Source organism: Rutilus rutilus (genome assembly GCF_951802725.1).
Source record: "Rutilus rutilus genome assembly, chromosome: 7".
NCBI classification, from domain to species: domain Eukaryota; kingdom Metazoa; phylum Chordata; class Actinopteri; order Cypriniformes; family Leuciscidae; genus Rutilus; species Rutilus rutilus.
The window spans coordinates 14,229,449-14,248,615 of NC_140221.1; the positions used below are offsets into that span (position 1 = coordinate 14,229,449).

The 19,167-nt window shown below is 40.9% G+C and overlaps 2 protein-coding genes across 8 annotated transcripts in view; one reads left to right on the plus strand and one right to left on the minus strand.

The window, feature by feature from the left end:
- Positions 1 to 19,167, minus strand: part of specc1 (sperm antigen with calponin homology and coiled-coil domains 1) — a 229,498-nt gene that overhangs the window by 183,920 nt on the left and 26,411 nt on the right. The window lies entirely within an intron of this gene.
- Positions 11,791 to 15,319, plus strand: LOC311293982 (uncharacterized protein). The gene is made up of 3 exons (XM_084414598.1): positions 11,791 to 13,742; positions 13,840 to 13,959; positions 14,680 to 15,319. The coding sequence occupies exons 1-3, from the start codon at positions 12,858 to 12,860 to the stop codon at positions 14,947 to 14,949; spliced, it is 1,275 nt and encodes a 424-aa protein (XP_084270724.1). The 5' UTR covers positions 11,791 to 12,857; the 3' UTR covers positions 14,950 to 15,319.

Here is a 19,167-nt window from a genome sequence, read left to right on the forward strand (position 1 = left end):
CTGAAGATGATTCTTCAAGCAGAGGGTCCCACAACCCGAGGAATCCAAACACTGAGGCAGACAATGGTGCAGAGCTTGGAAAGAAGGTTTTCCAAAATAGAACAAATGTTTGGTGTTGGCAACACTGCTGGATCCTCGGTATAAAGACCATATGTTTACAGCTGCAGACACACTGGATAAAGCCAAAAAGTGGATAGTGGAGGAACATTCTACTGCCTCAGCACAACCAGAAGTCACTGCCACACATGAAGAAGGCCAAGGACCAGCCCTCAACCAGTCCTCCTAAACAATCAAGGAGAGAGGCAGAGGAACCCACTGGTATTGTTGATCAAATTTATGCCAAAATCCTTGGAGCTCAAACACCTCTGGAAATGAGAGTGAACATCACAGAGGAACTGAATCTTTACCTCAGGGAGCCACTTATTGACTGAAAGAGGGGTCAATCACTGGAATGGTGGAAACAGAATGAGTCACGACTGAGCTGCCTTGCACCATTGGCAAGGAAATTTCTCTGTCCTCCGCCCTCAACTGTTCCAAGTGAGAGAGTATTTAGTGAGGTTGGGGAAATTTATGAGAAGAAGAGGAACAGGCTCACTGGAGAAAATGCAGAGAAACTTTGTTTCCTGAATTACAGCTTGCCACTTGCCACTGGAACTACTGACTAATGGGACTGGTGGTAATGCTGTGAGCACTTTAGTCTTTAAAAGCACTTTAACAAGAAACATTTTCTTTTTGTAAACATAGTTGTGCGTGTAAACCAAATAAGTGCACTTTGTAAAAAACACAAGGCTGCTTTAAATTACTGCACTAAAATTGTATTTATTGAAACGTTACAGTACCTCATTGCATTTGTTTGCATTTTGTTTAAGTTTTTCACCATTTAATTTTTGTAAATATTTAAGCAGACAAGAAGCTGCACTTAAACTTTATTTATTGAAGTGTAACGTTACCTTTTTGTTTACATTTTAATTTCTTAAAATATTTTTTATTGCATAAATAATGTACAATAAATGTTCATTTAGTTTCACCAATATTCTTTATGTCTCTCATTTACTGTTTTCACATGTAATCGGATCCCGAAAGTCCTATAACTTCAACCAAGCAGAAAGTCATGTCACTCCGTGATCTACGCATTGTCTTATGTTGTGTTTGGGCTCATGTGTTTGAGACCACCTTCTCTAAATAAAGATATGCGTCTACTATCTACTATGGTTTACTAATGTTACAAACCAAAACGTGGCGCAAAAGCATCATGAGTGATTACCCTACACGTGCGTCAGCTGTGCTTTTTCATTCATTCTGCTAGGTGAGACCTTTTCAATGATATATGACACAAGTCTATTTGCACGATGATTTTACAGATCACATTTTCATGTAATGCAGTTATTTTTTCACGCTATGAAAACAAAGCACTGCTAATATGTCAACAAAATTAAAAACACTAGTTAAGTGGTCATATTTCCTTTAGAATGACGCCTATTTTGTGTTGGTTAACGCAATAATATAGTAAAGCCCCCGCTTCGGATTTAAGAGGTTATGATTTGGTTCATAGATTAATTGATCGCTAATTTAAACAACGGTCGATTATGGGAATTTATGTAAAATGACATCCCTAGCGATTACCAGATAGCTAAGGCTGTGATTTAATTTAATAAATATAAGCGCTGCGTGTTTCACAGTGAAGCACGGCACCATGTTCACATCAGCAGTTCATGATCCGCCTGTGCTTTGTAAATGCTTTAACATGCATTTGGGAACGCAACATGAGCATTTTTCTTAAATACATGTTTTTTTATATTTAGTACTTTTAATCTTTTTATATATACACTCACAAAAATGTGCAGCCATTCAAACAAGGACCTGTTTTTTTGTTTTGTTTTTTTTGTTAAGTTTATTTTTGTAATCCCAATTTTTAATCAGAAAAATCACAATTCGATTTTTTCATCAAATCGTGCAGCCCTGATGCTAAGACAAGTTAGTTGTGCAATATCGATGCAATAGCAAATCAGAGTTGTTTGAATTAGTCTATAGCTATCAGCAGGACTTGACATTAACACCCGCCAACCCACCAAATGCAGGTGTATTTCAGCAGTGGCGTGTAACGCAGTCACTCCTACTAGCCACTTTGGTGGGTTTAATTTTATATATAATATATACATTTTTCAACTGCAGTCTTTTAAAAGGCATCTGAAATAATAAACTGAGAGCAACGTTGTCAAAAATATAGTTTTTTCGATACTGAAATATCTGAACTGCTTCCAATACTCATTTTCAGCAGAATAGATACACGATACCAGCTGCGCTTTTATGCTCTCTCATCTCTTCGATAGCGAGTTGACACACAAATGTGCCTCCCCTCACTCACTCTTTTCATTTGCTCCGGATGAATATTGTTGCTGTTACAGGGCTTAAATTTCGCCGTGGGATTGCGCGTGTTGTCCATAATTTTACTCATTCCCTCCCTTGCACGAGCATAAAGCTGATAAAACAAACACCCTGATTAAACATTAAAGCACACTAGTGTGATAAACATAGCAATTTTCTTTCGTATTTTATTTAATATTTTATTTAACATAGCTGACTGTGTTTACGTGAATACTCGTCAAGACCGGCATTTTGACATTACTAGTAACATTTTAAAAAGTAAAGTATTAGTAAAAAAAATTGTCAAAAAACATTTGACAAGTAGTTATACCCTTTGTGAACAAAGTCACTAAGTTGCGATAACATTAACTAGTATTTTCGGGAAAAAGAAAATCTTCTCCGGGTCAAAATGACCCAAACACAACATGAGGGTTAAACACAAAATAAGATAATTTGAAGAATGTCCGTAACCAAGCAGTTTTTTAAGAGAAACTATTCCTTTAATGTCAAGCACTGCCTATCAGTAATAAATCATGATTTTTGTCATTACCATGCAGCAGCAGCCCTACTTCAATGTTTTAATTGTGAATTTGTGAAAGCCTAGACTGGCAGGAAAAGGACCGGAGCTTTTTTGAAATGCTGTATTGTTTTGGCTTGCTATTGAAAACACACTGTGCAACTATATGTTATATCTATCCATAACCATGTCTAACTAAAATACTCAATGCACAAACTCTGAAGACATGAATAATGACACTAACATGCCTGCCAATAGCAACATGGTTTTATTTACTCATCCATTTTTTTAAATCACTGTTTGAATTCCTTCACCAAAGGAATCCTGCTGTGTCTCCTTTTCATTCAGATGCTGTAAAACTACAGCGTCAAAGAAAAATAAATCAAGGGTAGACTAACCCGAGGGGTCGCGGAATGATTTCAAGGGGTCGCGAGTTGGTTTGAAAAAAATCTGTATTTTCTGATTACAAAAAATATTTCTCAATACTAAAAAATTAAGATTACAAATAAATATTTTTTGATTTCTAAAGACAGAAGTGATTAGAAGGCTTTAAAAAATTTTTTAAATAATATTTAGTGAAGATATGACGTCACCGTGCGGCGACTGATTGCTAGTTATCAATACTGCACGCAACTGCACGTGGAAACTGCAACTGCAAGAATGGATAAATTTGTAATTCGCAAGGTTAAAAATGTTGAGGAAATTGTGGACAGTCTGCCTGAATCATCTGAACCGTGTACCTCTACAAAACACAAGAGCAAAACCCCTTCTGACCAATGTAGGAAACGTCGGAAATATCAAGAGGAATTCATAAAGTACGGATTCACTTGCTCTACTGTCAACGATGTGGACCATCCTCAGTGTGTAATCTGTTCAGAAGTGCTTGCCCATGAAAGTATGAAGCCTGGAAAAATGCAGAGACATTTGGAGACAAGACACCCTGCTTGTGTTGAAAAACCTATAGACTTTTTTCGCAGAAAAGAGAAGGAATTACAGATTCAAAAACGTACACTCGCACAACAAACCCAAATTACTGCTAATGCTCTGAAGGCATCTTATGAGGTGGCATACCTGATAGCACAGTCCAAAAAGCCACACACGATCGGGGAAACCTTGATAAAGCCCGCAGCTGTGGCTATGTGTCGGGCCATGCATGGTGAGAAAATTGCAAATGAGCTTATGACTGTCCCATTGTCGAATGACACGATAGCTCGCCGTATTCATGACATTTCAAAAGACATTAAGAGTCAATTGATTAATAGGTTAAATGGAAAGAAATATGCGTTACAGGTCGACGAATCTACCGATGTGTCTAATTCTTCTCAGTTGCTGGCATTCATCAGATACACATTTGATGGCAAACTGCACAAGGAAATGCTCTTCTGCTCAGTGCTGGAGGGGACTTGTACCGGCAGTGACATTTTCAACAAGCTGGACCCCAGACTAAAAGAGATGCGACTTTCATGGGATTACTGTGTTGGCGTATGTACTGATGGTGCAGGTGCAATGGTAGGTAAAAACAAGGGACTCAAGGCAAAGGTTTTAGAAGTGGCTCCTCATGTTAAGTTTACGCACTGCATAATTCACCGTGAGTCTCTTGCTAGCAAAGCACTTGATAGTGAGCTTAACAGTGTTCTCAAAGGTGCAATCAAAATTGTAAATCACATAAAATCACGTCCAGTAACCAGTAGACTGCTAGCCACCCTTTGCAACGAGATGGGCTCGCAGCACGAAGCGCTGCTGTTTCATACCGAAGTCCGGTGGTTATCTCGCGGGAAGGCACTCGGCCGGCTTTACGAACTGCGTGAGGAAGTGCACTCGTTGTTGAAAGGATCTAAATCTGAATTCGCGCACCACCTGACAGATCCAGATTGGTTATCAAAACTTGCTTATTTGGCCTGTATATTCGAAAGGCTTAACATGCTTAATCTTTCATTACAAGGTCCAAACACAAACATCTTGACAATGAATGAAAAAATGTATGCATTTGTGAAAAAGCTGGAAAGATGGGCTGAGCGAGTTGAACAAGGTAATGTTGAGATGTTTCCTGAGCTGGATGAAGATTTGGAGGAGAATGGACTGAGTCTCGGCAACCTGAAAACACACATCACTGGTCATCTCCACGGCCTTTTGGAACAATTCCATAAGTATTTTCCAAAAGAGACGCAACCAGAACTGTATGACTGGATACGGCAACCATTCACTGAAACTAGGACTAATCTCCCCACAAAACTGGAAGATGCTTTGCTGGAGCTGCCCAGTGATCGGACATTAAAAACTTTATTTTCCAGTTCCACACTGCCTGAATTTTGGATCGCAGTAGCAGAAGAATACAGAGAGTTATCCGGTGTGGCAATGGATGTACTGCTTCCGTTTGGCTCTACTTATTTGTGCGAGCAGACTTTTTCCGCTGTTACATACATGAAAAATAAATACAGATCACGTCTTGATGTTGAGGATGATCTGCGAGTAGCCGTATCCAACATCAGGCCACAGATTACGCTTTTGTGCACCGAAAAACAAGTGCACCCATCCCACTGAAAGGTAAGCCAAATTTATATACAGTAAATATTACTGAAGTTTGTTTCCGCCACGTAAGAAAATATTTGAAAAGATAATTGCGATTTTTTTATCTAAAAATTGCGAGATATAACATCAAGGAAGTGGATGTGGATTTAAAACAACTTTTTTGTTTGTTTATTGTTTGTGTATTCTGTGGTAGTGGGTCGCGAGTTCTCGTCGATGTTAGTTTAGGGGTCGCTGGCTAAAAAGTTTGAGAACCACTGGACTAACCAATCCCAGAGTAAATATCACCCATCTGCATTTAATGTCTATTAGCCAATGAACAGTGAGGCCAACACCTGCATGCTGGTATACAATAGCTCCCTTTACAATATTATAGGGGTTAAACGGATCATTGTTGTTCCGTGATCCATACGGACCAGCCCCCACGGTTCAGCACGCATGTAATTTCAAGTTTAGCCGGCATAGTCTGAAAGTTTTTAATTTGCACGTGTTTTGTCTAGCTGGTTTACACATTCAATAGATTTTAAACCATTCCAAAGCTAGAAGAGGCAAAAGAGAATTTTATTCGGTATTCGCTAAAGCGCACACACAGAGAGAGGCAACACGCGAATAGCAGTTCAAATAGCGTGAAAACTCTGAATTGATTCCTCTTTCGCGTTATTTTCACTGACTATTCACTTGCCTTTGATAATGTTTGAACTTTATTAGTTAGGCTAGTAGTTTTTGCTGTGGTATCAGAGGACTTAAAGTGTGCTTTAAGTAATAAATGGAAAGCAAATTTACCCCTCACCCCCCCCCCCAAAACAATTCTTGCTGATCCGAAAAAAAATTCCGATCCGTGACTCAAAAAACAGTTATCCGAACTGTGAGTTTTGTGATCCTTTGAGCCACTACACTATTAACATGCTATAATGCATAAACAGAAGACGGAAGCATGTGCAGTAGGGCCATCTATTCATGTCTTTCAAAAAGACAACAAGGCACCTACACAATGGACAGACAAGGGTCTCTATCTATTACTCTAGGACATGAATAGTCTTCTGAAACACATGGAGATTCTGGTTGAGTCCCAATCCACATACCTTCTGCCCTAAATCAGATGCAAGAATAGAATTATTCCGTCTCAAATCATATTATTGAAAAAAGTATGTCAAAGGTGCCCAACTGATATACTATTTCTGGAAGGTTTACAAAGTGGCTATCCGTGCTTGTCTTTTCAGCTTATACTGCCTGCCACGAGTCCACAACCCCTTGTGCTACAAGAAGAAGAGCAAGTGATAGTAAATTACAGATTTTTATTTATTTGTTTTTCATTAAAAAAAAAGGGAGGAATGCAAGTTCAAAGCTGTCAGTTGTTTTAATGTATGAACCTAATAAGCAAAGTAATCATTTGAAGGTAATGAACTAGACACCAATGTGTACACGAAACATTATGTGACAAGGGGGTCTGTGATATCAAGACTATTTTATAAAATGGCAAAAAATCTCACTGAGGTCAAAGGGCCTTCTTCACAACAAGAACAATGACTATAAAGACAACTATATCAGCGCATCTACAACTATGGGCAATAAGTTAACACACTGTTTATTATAAGCACGTGCTGCTGGTATGTTGTCTGCTGGTATGTGAGGTGGATTCTGATTGGCTGGCTGTTAATGTTTTTTTTTATAATTCATCAGATGGAAAAAATTCTGTACCTTTCCTCTGTGTCGTTATTGTTAGCTGTGAACAGAATTCTGCTATTCTGCTATTCTTAGAATTAGAATGATTATTAAAACGTAGTTGTAGTTATCATCCTTGGTGTGGACGTCCTTTACATACATAAAAGTGTGTACTTGCCATCACATGTGAAGTGCACAGAATTTGGGATGAAGCCTTAGACCTGGCTAGGAGTCTATGAGCTCTCTACAGGAAAAACATCAGCAACAGAGGGTCGCATCTACATCTGATTCTCCATCTCAGAAAAAAATGTCACATGAATTTAGTCAGTATGGAATAAATACATAGGATTTTAACATCCCCTAAACCCAGTTTCACTTCACTGTCTACTGCTACCAAAACCAGAGTGCTTTCCATTCTTACTGCTGATTTGACATAACCAGTTAACCACAAGACCAACTCTGCAAGTCTGGACAACATCTGTATGTCATATGAACAACTGTGGTTTCAGTCCCCTTCATTTAGACCAACCTTTAACTCAAAGCCTGCATTCAACTTCAAAACTCTGCAAACACTGTGTCTGAGAAAGGGAAACTTTTTAGTAGTAGGGTAAGATTTGTCAAACAACAGATGTGCCTCGATTTTCTGAGCCACTGGCTGTAATTCAGCCCAACAGCTGATGTAGACAGCAGACTCAAAGAACTGCCAATTAGACAAGTGTAATTCCGCCATTTGTATGCAGGCTCCTGTCACCCCATGAGTTTACTTAGTAAGGGTAACAGTGATTTTTACTTTCACACATGCACTAGCGGGTGGCCAAAAACTTAATTTAAATGTGACCCACAGAGATACCTAAGCAGAGACAGAAAAAATTTATCATGAAAACACAATTGTATGACTTGATTTCACAAAGTTCAGTAACAGCTGTATTCAAATGTGCCAAAATGTTGCCACCTTTTTTTTTTGTCTGAGTAATACTGTGGATTTAAACACATTTATTTATTTATCTGATAGCTTTTATTTGATAGAGAATTCAAGTCGTCAAAATGTCCAAAATGCACACCCCTAGTATCCAGCTTATTTTTTAAACGCAAAAAGTGGTTGCAGCCATTTGTAAATTGAATGTACATGGCTTCCAGTGTCATCCGCTTCCAGGTGGAGGCAACGGAGGATTGGGATTAGATGGGTAAGAAATTAGACCTATGAGAGTTTTAAGTACAAAAACTTGACAAATGTCTTGAAATACATAATCTGAACAACGTTTTGAAGTGTGGTAACCAAAGTATTAGCAGAGTAATTGACTCGGGTGTTGAATTATTTGAAAATTTACTTTATGTTCTCAGAATCATCACAAAAAAAAAATGTCTTCCTTGTCATTTGATTAAATAATAATTAGGGGTGTAACCTTACAGGTATTCGTCCCATGAATTTTCGTGTGTCTTATGTTACGGTTGGGCCGATAGACGACACCATCGTCCATCGCGATGGCTGACAGACATCACGATGTTGAGTCGTGCACCTTTATAAATGATCTTGATCTGTAACATACGTTAGTGTAATGATTTATATCTGTGTTCCTCTGTCCTGTCCCGTGTTCAGCAGTTCCCTGTTATGTTGATTAGTTGATTAGTCTCCCCAGGTGTTTCTGATTAGCCACGGAAATATGCTAACACCCGAGTTTGTGCTTGTATATGTGAAGTTTTGAGTTTATTTAATAAAAGACTACTGCACGTGGATCCTGCTTCCTCCTCTGCTTCAACCAAAGATGTAACAGAAGAACTGACCACACAATGGATCCAGCAGTACGCATCCTTCAGCTCCGTCAAGGTAACTGACCACTCGAGGACCACACCCGAGATTTCCTAGACCTTTCACACCTCATTGACTTTCCAGATTACGCACTCATTGATTTTTTTTTTATTGTTATGGGCTCAATAAATATTACCAGTCAAAACTGGTTCATGATGGTCCTCGAGGCTCGCTTGCAGGATTTATTAACTTTGCCCTTTTTTGGAGCGGATCGTCAGTTACTGTGGGCTATACAAATGAAGAGCCACGCAGGCTCACATTATTGCCTAAAACTGAGCCAATTCACGTCATGCCCACTTTAATATTGGCAACTCCAGTGCTCACACCGCTCGCAAGTGTATTCACGCCAGATCCTGTCATGGCCACTGCCGAGCCTGAGCATCTTCACGTCAGCTCTGCCGAACCTGAGCCTCTTCACGTCAGCTCTGCCGAGCCTCAGCCTCTTCATGTCAGCCCTGCAGTGCCTGAGCTACTTCACATCAGTCCTTCCGAGCCAGAGCTTCACGTCACTTCTGCCGATCCAGAGACGGTTCACGCCACTTCTGCCGATCCAGAGATGGTTCACGTAATTTCTGCCGATCCAGAGACGGTTCACGTCATTTCTGCTGATCCAGAGACGGTTCACGCCAGTCCTGCCGAGCCTGCACTTCACGCCAGTCCCGCCGAGCCTGCGACTGAGAGCGTCATGCCCGCCGAGCCTGCGACTGAGAGCGTCATGCCCGCCGAGCCTGAGACTGAGAGCGTCATGCCCCCCGAGCCAGAGCTTCCTTCGCCGCTGGTTCCATCCAACCCACAGTTTCCTTCGCCGCTGGTCCCGTCCAGCTCAGAGCCCTCTTCGCCACTGGTCCCGTCCAGCTCAGAGCCCTCTTCGCCACTGGTCCCGTCCAGCTCAGAGCCCTCTTCGCCGCTGGTCCCGCCCAGCTCAAAGCCCTCTTCATCGCTGGTCCTGCCCAGCTCAAAGCCCTCTTCATCGCTGGTCCTGCCCAGCTCAAAGCCCTCTTCATCGCTGGTCCTGTCCAGTCCTGACCTGCCCTCGTCGCAGAACTCGTCCAGCCCTGACCTGCCTTCACCGCCTGTCTCATCCAGCCCTGACACGCCTTCGCCACTGGACTCCTCCTACCCGGAGCCTAAGTCCATTAACCTCCCCAAGAAATTTTTTGGGGGGGGGGGGCAATAAGCCTTCACCGCCATGGCCACCCAAAGGGTCCTCACCGCCTTGGCCACCCGAAGGGTCTTCTCCGCCTTGGCCACCCGAAGGGTCCTCTCCGCCATGGCCACCCAAAGGGTCCTCACCGCCATGGTCACCCGAAGGGTCCTCACCGCCTTGGCCACCCGAAGGGTCCTCTCCGCCGTGGTCACCTCCTCAGCCTGCTTCACCATGGCCACCTCCTCAGCCTGATCCGCCCTGGCCGCCTGCACAGCCTGATCCGCCCTGGGCGCCTGCACAGCCTGATCCGCCCTGGCCTCCCGTCCTGCCACAGACTCCAGGTCTTCTGCCGCTCCACGGGCCTGGCCCTCCATCCTGCCCCCGGGTCCGCCTCCTCTCCACCACCCTCCTGAACTATTGTTTTTGTTTTGATGGGTGTCGGGAGCCGCCCATAGAGGGGGGGTTATGTAATGATTTATATCTGTGTTCCTCTGTCCTGTCCCGTGTTCAGCAGTTCTCCGTTATGTTGATTAGTCTCCCCAGGTGTTTCTGATTAGCCACGCCCCCTTGTTATCTTGTTTAGCTTGTCTGTCTGTGTATTTAAGCCCTGTGTTTAGTTTAGTCTTTGTCAGTTCTTGTTTATTGTTGCACCATTGCGGTTGTTCTGTTCCCCGAGTCTCAGTCCTGAGTTTGTGCTTGTATATGTGAAGTTTTGAGTTTATTTTATAAAAGACTACTGCACGTGGATCCTGCTTCCTCCTCTGCTTCAACCAAAGATGTAACAGTTAGATGTTTGTTTGGGCCGCAGTTCAGAGACACACAGCCTACCAACAGAGGATTATTTTTTTGTGTCCACATCAGTGAAGTAACATCTGTAAAGCACATGGGAACAATAAATGTGCATGCTGGCCCTTAAAGTGCCAAGTCATAAGCTTAGAATCACAAAGCAGGACAAGTTATTTTAAGTATTTCCATCCAAATACTTCTCCCCTGTTGTTTGAGATGGGCTTTTGGACAAACTCCCCAAAGAATTATGAGGGATAAAAACTTATTTATAAGTAATAATATATAAATAACAGTGATGCCTCTTCCTCTCAAGGTAGAAAAAACACCTGTATCTAGTCAGACAGTGATAAAAACTGTGTGCTATAAAGATGATGCACTTCCCCCTCAAGCAAAGCTTCTGATAATAGCCACAGCACTTTAACCACTGCCACCTTTCTTGCCAAAGCTGCTTAGTTTAATATCTTATGTACACCGCAAATGGGTATGGCCCACTTGCAGCATAGCTTTTTATATGCACATACATTTTGCTAAATAATTTTATTTTAAAGTTAATGGGTACACTCAATGCTAGGTTATTTTTTCCATCCAAACGCTGGGTTGAGCCTATTGGGTCAGTTTTTGGGTTGTTTTTTAAGGTAGTTTTTATTACCCAGCTGTAGGGTTAGTGGCTGGGTCAGTCTGACACAGCAACCCAATGGCGGCATTACTACAACAACCTAGCTGTCACAATATCTTTCAACTATGAGAAATGCAGAGCGGCGGTCTGAGGTTCACCTTCCTTTGGTTCGCTTTTAATTAGGCCTATTATATTCACATTCTTAAAAGGATCTCCGGCTAGTTTGCCAAATTGATGATATGTCTAGATATGATGTCAATACCCCTCCTAAGTAAGGCGCTTGGTTAAAAATACCTGAAACGCTTTCATGATTAATAAAAATAAAAAAGTGCGATAACTACTTTTTTTTCAGCTTTTTTGTACTATGGGCCGTCGTTTGTTGATGACGCACGACGGTCCTGAGCGCTAAACTAAAAAGACACGTCAGAGGCGAGTGTTCGCGGGCAGTTCGAATCAACACACTCTTCTACAGTTCATCGTCAGACCCACCTAGAGAGATAAAATGCCACATTGTGTGGCTGTTGGTTGTGATGCCCATTCGAAGACAAACGAGAGCGGTGATTTGACCTTCCACTGTTTTCCTAGTTCTGATGCAAAGAGAAGAAAACAATGGGAAGATGCTTGTGGCCGAGTGAATCCCCAATTACCCACGGCTCTGTTCTCGACACTTTAGCCCTGATTCATTTGAGGATTTTGATCGCCGACAGCTGATGAACAAGCTCATGGGGGTTCGTGGTTACAGGCGAGTACTTAAACCGAATGCAATACCCATGATTTTTCCTCACAAGAATGATAAACGTCCGCGTATTTCAAGTGTAAATCGTGAACGGCTGAGGCAAGAGACGCCGGATAGCATGCTAAGTAGCACTAGCGCTTGTGTCTCCACTTGTGCAGAGGAAATCATGGACTGTGTCGAACCAGACAACCATGCACTTGTCGAGGCTGTAATGGAAGATAAAAGCATCCAGTGTTCTCCAATTAAAGTTGATGCAGAGACTTCGGGCTATACCAATTGGATGCAGCTGTACAGTGGCCAGCTGACGCACACTACCAGGTGGCGACCGACCATAGTAGTTAGTTACGCACGTAAACATGAGTTGGTAGTGGAGGATGACAACTCTCAAGATCTGTTCTTATCAGATAATGAACCTAGCGATCTGTCTCAGTCACAGCGTAGTCTATTTGATCCGGATTACACTGCAAGTGCATCAGAGTCCTCTCAAAGTACACAGGGCTCACGACCTTCAATTAATTCACATGTTGAAGGAATTAGCACTAGAGTTTTTCTAGTTTTTGAGGAGCAGTTACAGCAATCGCTTCGACATTGTTCAAAGTGTTGCTCCCTTATTGTTCAGGAAGATATGAGAGAGCTACACAATGATGGATCACAACTGACATTAGAACTCACATGCATTAATGGCTGCAGTTACAGATGGCAAAGTCGGCCTTCTGGAAAACGCTGCAAAGGGATAGGAAACCTGCTCTTATCAGCGTCAGTCTTCTTCAGTGGGATCCATTTGGGAAATTTGAGCGCTTCTGTCACAATATGAACCTAAAGACAATAAGTGCTGATACATATGCAACACTGAGGAACAGGTACGTGTTTCCTGTGATTGAAAAAACATGGAATAAAGAGCAGAGTACTGTGTTAACCACAATGACGAACCAGCAAGAAGTTGTGCTCTGTGGAGATGGCCGGTGTGACTTTCCTGGTCACTCAGCTAAATACTGTACGTACATCTTTATGGATGCACTGACTGAAAAGGTGGTGGACTTTAAAGTTGTAAGTTGCACCCAAGTGTCAAGCTCCAACACAATGGAGATCAAGGGTTTCAAAGATGCTCTACAAACAATTGAAGAGAATGGAGTTAAGGTGAGCACCATCTCCACTGACCGCCACCCTCAAATTGTGAAAGAAATGAGGGTAAACAATCCTGTAAAACATCATCAATTTGACCTATCAAAAAAATTTGCGAAGGCAGCAAAGACAAAGGAATGTGAAGGCCTGGCAGAGTGGATAACATCCATCATAAATCATTTGTGGTGGTGTGCTCAAACATGTGAGGGTAATGCTGAACTGTTGAGAGAGAAGTGGGTCTCCATAGTACACCATGTTACCAACCGTCATGAGTGGCCTGGGAACAGGTACTACCACAAATGTCCACACGAGCCCCTTGACAAGGCAGTCCAAATAGGAAAGCTGTGGCTGAAGCTGGGATCTGTTGCACACAACAGTCTTGTGAAGACTGTGACAGACAAGCGGCTTTTAAAAGACTTGGATCACTTAACGGAGTGCGTCCACACAACAACACTAGAGGTATGATCAAGTATAGACATTAGATATTATAAGTAGGCATGATTTCGAGTGTAATTCAATTGTAATTGTTCTCATTTCAAATTAAATTTTGTTTAAGGTGTATCACTCCATGTATCTGAAATACCTCCCAAAGAGAACGCATTTTGGATATCATGTGATGGTTCATGCCTCTATGCTTGCTGCCCTGGATCATAACAACAATGTGAACAAGGAACAGGTGAGTGTAATCATTCCAACTCATTGCACAGTATTTTGCACTGTGACATCAGTCTGTAGCCCCATTTACACGAAGGGAAGACGCAGATATTTCCCTGCGGTTTGGCCTCTCATTTACACGAAAACCCCATTTTTATCACAGAAAACGATTATTTGTAAAAACACCGGCCAAAGTGGAGATTTCTGATAACGCCGGTTATGTGTTGTCGTGTCAACTAGGTGAAACAGGGTTTTAGGTTCTCAAACGTCACATTACGCGCCAGAAAATGCTTAACGTCATGTGAGCTCTCTATGTTTGCGTAGTTGACGTGACGTCACAGAAGATAAAAAATAATTTATTTCACATTTTCATCATTTAGAATACTGTAAATGGTTACACATTTTCTTGTTTTACATGAATTTGTTGTTTTAATACCCGAGTTATTATATATTTTTTTACAACTTTGAGCCAAATCTCAAAATTGTACTATGGTGTGACGGTAGACAAAATTATTTAATAAATATAAACTTTTATAAATAAAGAAAATAATGTTTAAAAATCTTAATGAACACTCCTGGCATAATTGTGCAAGTGTCTATTTCACTAAGTGGCCATCACTTTTCCTATACATACATTTCTAAAAGTGTTGGAATTTAATAAAGTTTGTCACAGAAAAAAATGTCCTTTGGTGTTATGCTATAACCTGATATTAAGTTATTTTCCCTTTTTGTTTTTGAATAGGCCGTTTATCAAGATGGGGAGAGTGTGGGTGAACCCAAATTCAAAATCGCTTGGAGCAAAGTCCACAAGACCTTCAGAGCAAAACCTGTGATGACAGAAAAGGACTACAGCTACATGACTGCCATGATGGAAGATGTTCTCTCCTCTGATTACGATCCAAACCAGGCAATGGACATGAGTTTCAACCAAAGACACATCATGGCTCCACAGGTGACACTGTCAAGATCACAGATCATTTTGCAATCATTTCAGTATTCACGCTTCAAATAGCTGCGAATCTCTGGCACATGTGTTTGTTTATTCAGTTATCAGTGATGTAGGAAAGCAAACCTGTATTTTAAATATCTAAACCATGTACATAACAACTGTGTTCAACAGTTTGATTTGGTTTGTCTTGGTATATCAATATGTTGGTGTATAAACATCTAAATCTGTAAATATGTACATAACTGTGCTTTATTGTAGTAATATTGGGAGGCATGTCTGCCTGTCATTCCCCACGTATGCTAGTGGAGGCAGGATTGTGTGGACCTTGGAGGGAGGGGGAGCTGCTGATTGATACACACACAGCTTAAATGCTTCAATATTATTGAAGCAGAGCTCACCTGCTTTTGTATAGGGAATAAATTGTGATGGTCCCAAAGGAATTCTGGTCTTGAAAATGATTTCTCTTCATTTCACAGGAAACTTCTACTTTGAGTATGGGAAGTGTGCACTTTTGACACCTCTGATAATACACAATGAACACACCATTGTAGTTTAATGCTCAGTTGCTTTAATTTTGAATTATTTTTAGCAGTTTGTTTTTTGCAAGTTCAGTCTATGCATAGTTAAAAATTCCTCCATGCCTCCTCTACTTCTCCCTGATTGTCTGCATGTTCAAATCCTGTATAGGCTCCACTTGGTTCGGGGTAGACATTTCTTATTTTGTTCACTGCACATGAGGGAATGATTCTGCGGACTCTTCTTCCCAGCCAGCCATGCATCCACCATGTAAACTGGCGATAGGAAGAATATCTGTAAGACCTAAAGCCAAAAGTTTTACACTAAATGTTATGAAAGGATGAATCAAGGTTTGACTCAAGCCAATACATGCCAGCCAATAATGTTTGCGCTGTATTATTGTCTAGATTCTTTATCGGTTACTGGAAAAACAACCGCATCGCAATACATTAGCCCGCTTATTACATGGCTACCTACCAAATAAATCAATAATTTGACACAAAATATTGATTTAAAAAGGAATTTATTGATTTAAAAACTATTGTATTGCTTCCGCTAAAGAAAATAGTCCGTTCCGTCTCTGGTTAGAATCCTGCTGCGTCCATACTAGCAACGCGCTGTTTTTCATGGCAACGGTCCGTTATACTTCGCAGCGGTCTGTTATCAAGAAATAACACACCGCATTCTACACTGGAATTCAGCCAAGCCATGTAATAATATGTTATAATGTTATATAATTCTAAACAAATATGTTCATGTTAGACCTGCCTGTTAGTAACTGCATCGCGGCTGGGAAAACCAGTGCTCCATCTGTCATGGAGGCTGACGAGGGCAGCCCACAGTACATCTGGATTGAGACAAACTGCCTCAAAATTAGGATGGGCAATGATGCATGGTAAATCTGTAAACAAGTATCCTGTTCTTAGACTATAATATGCATTTACTGTGGTAGATTATTTCAAAATTCTTCAGGCCAATATAGTTATGCTTAATCAATATAGCTACCCTAGCTACCTTACCCTGGACTGCTGCTGATATGAAGTGGAGTTCCTTACAGCAAACACTCTCCCTTTCAGTAAGCATTGGTAAACAATTGCCACAGTCACACCAATGCGTGTGCCCTACTCTCTCCTCCTGCTCCTCCTGCTCCTCCTCACCTACGGCTACGAGATGATTAGCATCCTGTGAACCTTCCTCCGTATTTACGACACGAACTCGAAAGGGTGAACGGCAGACATTTCGCTCGCTAATTGAGGTAATAGTTTAACTTGATAACGTTAGTGTTTACGCGCCTTGTGTTTGTAGCGGCACTGGGACCAGTCTACGTCACGGCCCAGAATGCAATGGGTAAAAACAACAATGGCGACTTACAGGTAAAAACTTTATTTTAAAATATCTCGCTACAACGAAAACATCGGGTGTGTTATTATATCACGTTTGTGGTGCAAATGGTATCGCTAACCCAATAAGGCTAAGTTGTCAAACTAGGCGGAGATCCCTTTTAAAGTAGAAGAAATGCTGTAGGGCAGATAGCCTAGCTTTTTACTTGCACATCAAATTATTTTTAACACAGTTTGTGCTTGTTATTAGACTTGGTAAGGCGTGTCAAGTTTATTTGTAAAGTGTGTTTCACACACGCGGGTGATTTTAGTTTTGCTTTCTCTGGCAGCGCAAAATCAAACATAGGCCTAAAGCCTATATGTCTTGCCCTTCTCTTCAAACCTTCTACAACGAGTAGAAAACATGAAGATATTAGAAAAGAGATGGTCTCTTTCCTGCTTGTGTCCCATATCCCTCTCAAAGCGCAGAGCGCTAGGCTATATCATGCTAGGCTATATGTCTTTGTGTGGAAATATAAAACTAATATTTTTTAAACATTTAACTTTATTATATTATTTAAGTTACCATTATTTACTGATATTTATTTCAATGCTTTACAGGCTTTAGTGTGTTGTTTCATTGATGGAAGTGCTCAAATAAAAACGCATGTCTGTTACGAAATGGATGTTTGACCCTCGTATATAATTTTTATTTATTTATCTATTTTTCTTTCTCCGAAGCTTCAAATATTCGGTGTTGATTACTACTGAAGCTTCGAAGCTCAAAAAATGGTATTTGGACCAGCCCTAGTCTTGTCTTTGACCCGTTTACAAAGTATTTGGACATTTAAATAATGCTTAAAAATGAATGAAAATACCAAATTAAGATAAAAACATATTTGGACACTTTCTGCTTGTCAAACGTGATAGGACACTTGTGTGAACTGATTTAATACATCTTAATACATCTACTAAATATAATCTTCCAATCAGCTGGTTAAATGTCATTGCAAAAATGGCTAGTTTAGCTCTAACCTGCCTCAAACACAGGTGCCTGGAAGGATCTAGTAATCCTGAAGATCTTGATCAACATGTATAATTATGATTGCAGTTAAACTCTGCAGGATAATGTCCTGCTAGGAACAGGACTGGAAACCCCTTTTCTAGTAGCATCATTTGATTGCAGATGCCATTTGGTTTGATATTTTTTTACCGCAGTACAAAATATCTCTTGTATTACATGCCCTAATTGTTGATTCACTGCATGTTACTGCATGTGTTTTACATTATTTCTAATAGGGCTGAACGATATGGACAAAATTTCATATCTCGATTTTCATGCCAGATATCTCGATATCGATACAGTACGATATGACTACGTAAGTACTAAAAAAACAATACATTTAGAGTTTGTAAAATACACACTGATGTCTATGGAAGAGGTAATAATAATCCTTTCCATTATAATTCGACACATTTTATTCATCAGATACACATTGTGTAAGTAACTTCAATGTTTACTCTATTCTATTCCCAGTTCACCAGCCACTTACTTTTAAGTATTTCGGGAGAAGTGGATGAATTCACGTGTTGTAAACATAGAGGTTGTAAATCCAACAGATCCGATTCTCTGAACTGCGTCTGCGGCACAAACTAACACGGCGGCGGCCATCGCGCATACAGCTCAACTAACACGATCGTTATAAAGGTGTTTAAACAACAATATAGTTCCACTTGCATGTATTTGACAATCGGAATATCAGATATTTCATGCCATAGCTAACACATTTGTGAATATTCTGAATAAAAAAGGAAAAAATGACATAAAAGCAGATCATTATTCATTCAGCGCTGTTGCTGCTGCGGTGTGTCACGTGACAAGCAATGACGCGTCACCATGGAAACGCCGCCCCCCCTCTCACAATATAGTTCCCACGTCCCTGGTAGTGTGTGCGCGCTGGCTTTAGCGGTGCATTCAAGGGCACTCGTAAAACTGATGTTTGTTGTGACTGCCAGAGTTGTATGCAGGGCGAGCGCGGAGAGGGGAAATCTATATCGTCTATATCGTTGCTTTTTTCGATAGTAATATCTTGAAAGTTCATATCTAGATATAGATACGATAACGATATATCGTTCAGCCCTAATTTCTAATGTCCAAATCACTATATCTGTTAGAAAGATATAAATAAGGGGATTCAGTTCATAACCAGCGGACAAGCGGTCAGTTGGTGGAGACGGCAAGAGCGCGCTAGTAGTTTCTTCTGAAATACCCCGTTATGCCGTTATTCAGTGTTCTATTTGACTCGAGGTAAGCCTATCTTAGAATCTCTGCTTACTTTTCATTTTTACCTTTCTAGTTTTATTTTAGACACGTTTCAACTTTAACAACAGCGGGTGAAAATTATTGCAGTTTTATTGCACTTAAGTACTGCCTACCAGCAGCTAG

Bases quoted from the DNA above. Each gene is read 5' to 3' on its own strand.
- LOC311293982 (XM_084414598.1), top strand. From the start codon at position 12,858: ATGGCAAAGTCGGCCTTCTGGAAAACGCTGCAAAGGGATAGGAAACCT. The intron at 13,743-13,839 runs GTATGATCAAGT...ATTTTGTTTAAG, and splicing joins TCCACACAACAACACTAGAG to GTGTATCACTCCATGTATCT. The intron at 13,960-14,679 runs GTGAGTGTAATC...GTTTTTGAATAG, and splicing joins ACAATGTGAACAAGGAACAG to GCCGTTTATCAAGATGGGGA.